General features: G+C 37.7%; 1 protein-coding gene across 1 annotated transcript; it reads right to left on the bottom strand.

Annotated features, from left to right (window-relative positions):
* Positions 1 to 6: 6 nt before the first annotated feature.
* On the bottom strand, positions 7 to 1,370 carry LOC116123971 (sulfite exporter TauE/SafE family protein 3-like). The gene is made up of 4 exons (XM_031409686.1): positions 1,101 to 1,370; positions 505 to 598; positions 244 to 384; positions 7 to 152 (listed from the first exon to the last, which is right to left on the bottom strand). The coding sequence occupies exons 1-4, from the start codon at positions 1,176 to 1,178 to the stop codon at positions 70 to 72; spliced, it is 396 nt and encodes a 131-aa protein (XP_031265546.1). The 5' UTR covers positions 1,179 to 1,370; the 3' UTR covers positions 7 to 69.
* Between the last annotated feature and the right edge of the window lie 395 nt (positions 1,371 to 1,765).

Genomic DNA, 1,765 nt, shown 5'->3' with positions numbered 1-1,765 from the left:
ACAAAATAGGTGACAATGAAACTGAATGCAGTTGAGCGTAGTCTGCTCACACTACTATACCAATAGAATTCAGGATTGGTGACACAGATTTTCGAATCCCATGTATTCTCTATTCTCCAACTTCTCAACCATGTTTTCGATGCCCACTCCACCTGCAATATATGATTAGAAAATTTGAAATTGAACATCTTTGATTGAAGTTGCGCTTTCAAATTAAATCAAAGAAGCTGAAGAACCTTTTACCTAAACTGATGGCACTCACAAAGATTGTCAAAGCTAGTATAAAAATGATTATTGACGTCCTGCCAAGGAATGCAATTAACTTTCTCACTACATGCTGACCAGTGAAGGCAGCTATTGTCGCAACCAAAACAAAATAAGCAGCTGCAGCCAAGTAGATATAGAGCCAGATTAATCTTGATATATTATATAATAGAAATAGTTAAATATGAGTTTCACTTCTGGCAAATGATTCTACTTCTATGTTTCACTGCTATCACTTACCATACGGGACAGGGAAACGGTTGAGAAGATAATATTGCACAACTGACATTGAGGATGAAAATGCCATTGCAAATGTTGATGTGGCACTTGCTACCTGCCAAAAAATGTACAAATTTTATGAGTTGGTGTTCATATCCTTTTGCAAAAAGGTGTACACTATGCCCCTCCACCACTTGCCCGTCCCTGTTTCAGGCGGGTTGGGATGAGGTGCGGTGTAGCATGTAGCAGATTGAAAGGGTTGAACATGTCCTCTAAACTGTGGCCATTTGAGTTGATTTGGACGATGGCAAGGTACTAAACTGTTACTTATTAGTTTGTTGTGTGTTTCATATGAATAACAAAGTTGAATATCAGATTTTGTTGTAAGTGTAATAATCTAAATTCACCCTTCTACTAAAGCGCCATATGGTTATGGCAATAGATTGAGTGATATTCAAAACTGGGGGTGGGGATAGGAAACATATGTTTGACTATTGGAAATGATATGAAACTTATTGCAAGTATAAAATGTTTATCTTTCTATGTCTTCTGGTGACCATTTCCTTCCATCACCTTTTTTCGTTTATTGAAGAAGCTTGACAATAGTAGATGCATACCTGAGGGGGAATTCCCAATTCAAGAAAAAGTGGTCCCAAGATAAAACCTCCTCCTAGCCCAAGTAATCCACCCACCATACCAGCTACTATCCCACAGGAACAGTAAAACAAAACCTGATGTATCTTCCAATTTGTACTTTCTTTTCCCTTTGATGCAATCACCCTCTTTCCTTTGTACAAGTATATAGCTTCGAAGAGTGTAACAGAGGCAGCAATAGGTACCTACAAATGCAGGATTTGTGATGAATGGATCTAATCAATGAGAAAACATAACTTTTCAAATTGTTGATGCATTCTCTACATCATAAGTGAAGGCATCCTGGATGAGCTTCTTAGTGAAAATTGGCTATAGAAAGTTTATTTTTATCATATTCATGCATGACAACCATGCGCAGGCCAGTGCCTAGAGGCTAAGAATTGAAAGGTGCTTCTAGTATTATGAATTACTTGTTTCGGCTGGATGGACATACCATGTCCACAAATACTGGGTTTTAACCCATTAAAGCTTGATTGTAACTTTTTATATAATCAAACAACCCACACCATCCCTCTCTTTGCTTAAAAAACAAGTTCATTTATATCCCTCTCCAAGGTTGTATAAAGGGGATTGATTCCTATACCTCTTACTCCACTGCAAGAGAGATCCAACCAGATTGAACTATTTG

The sequence above is a fragment of the Pistacia vera genome, unplaced genomic scaffold, assembly GCF_008641045.1.
Source record: "Pistacia vera cultivar Batoury unplaced genomic scaffold, PisVer_v2 Contig1463, whole genome shotgun sequence".
NCBI classification, from domain to species: Eukaryota; Viridiplantae; Streptophyta; class Magnoliopsida; order Sapindales; family Anacardiaceae; genus Pistacia; species Pistacia vera.
This window is presented reverse-complemented; position numbering and strand designations above follow the sequence as displayed.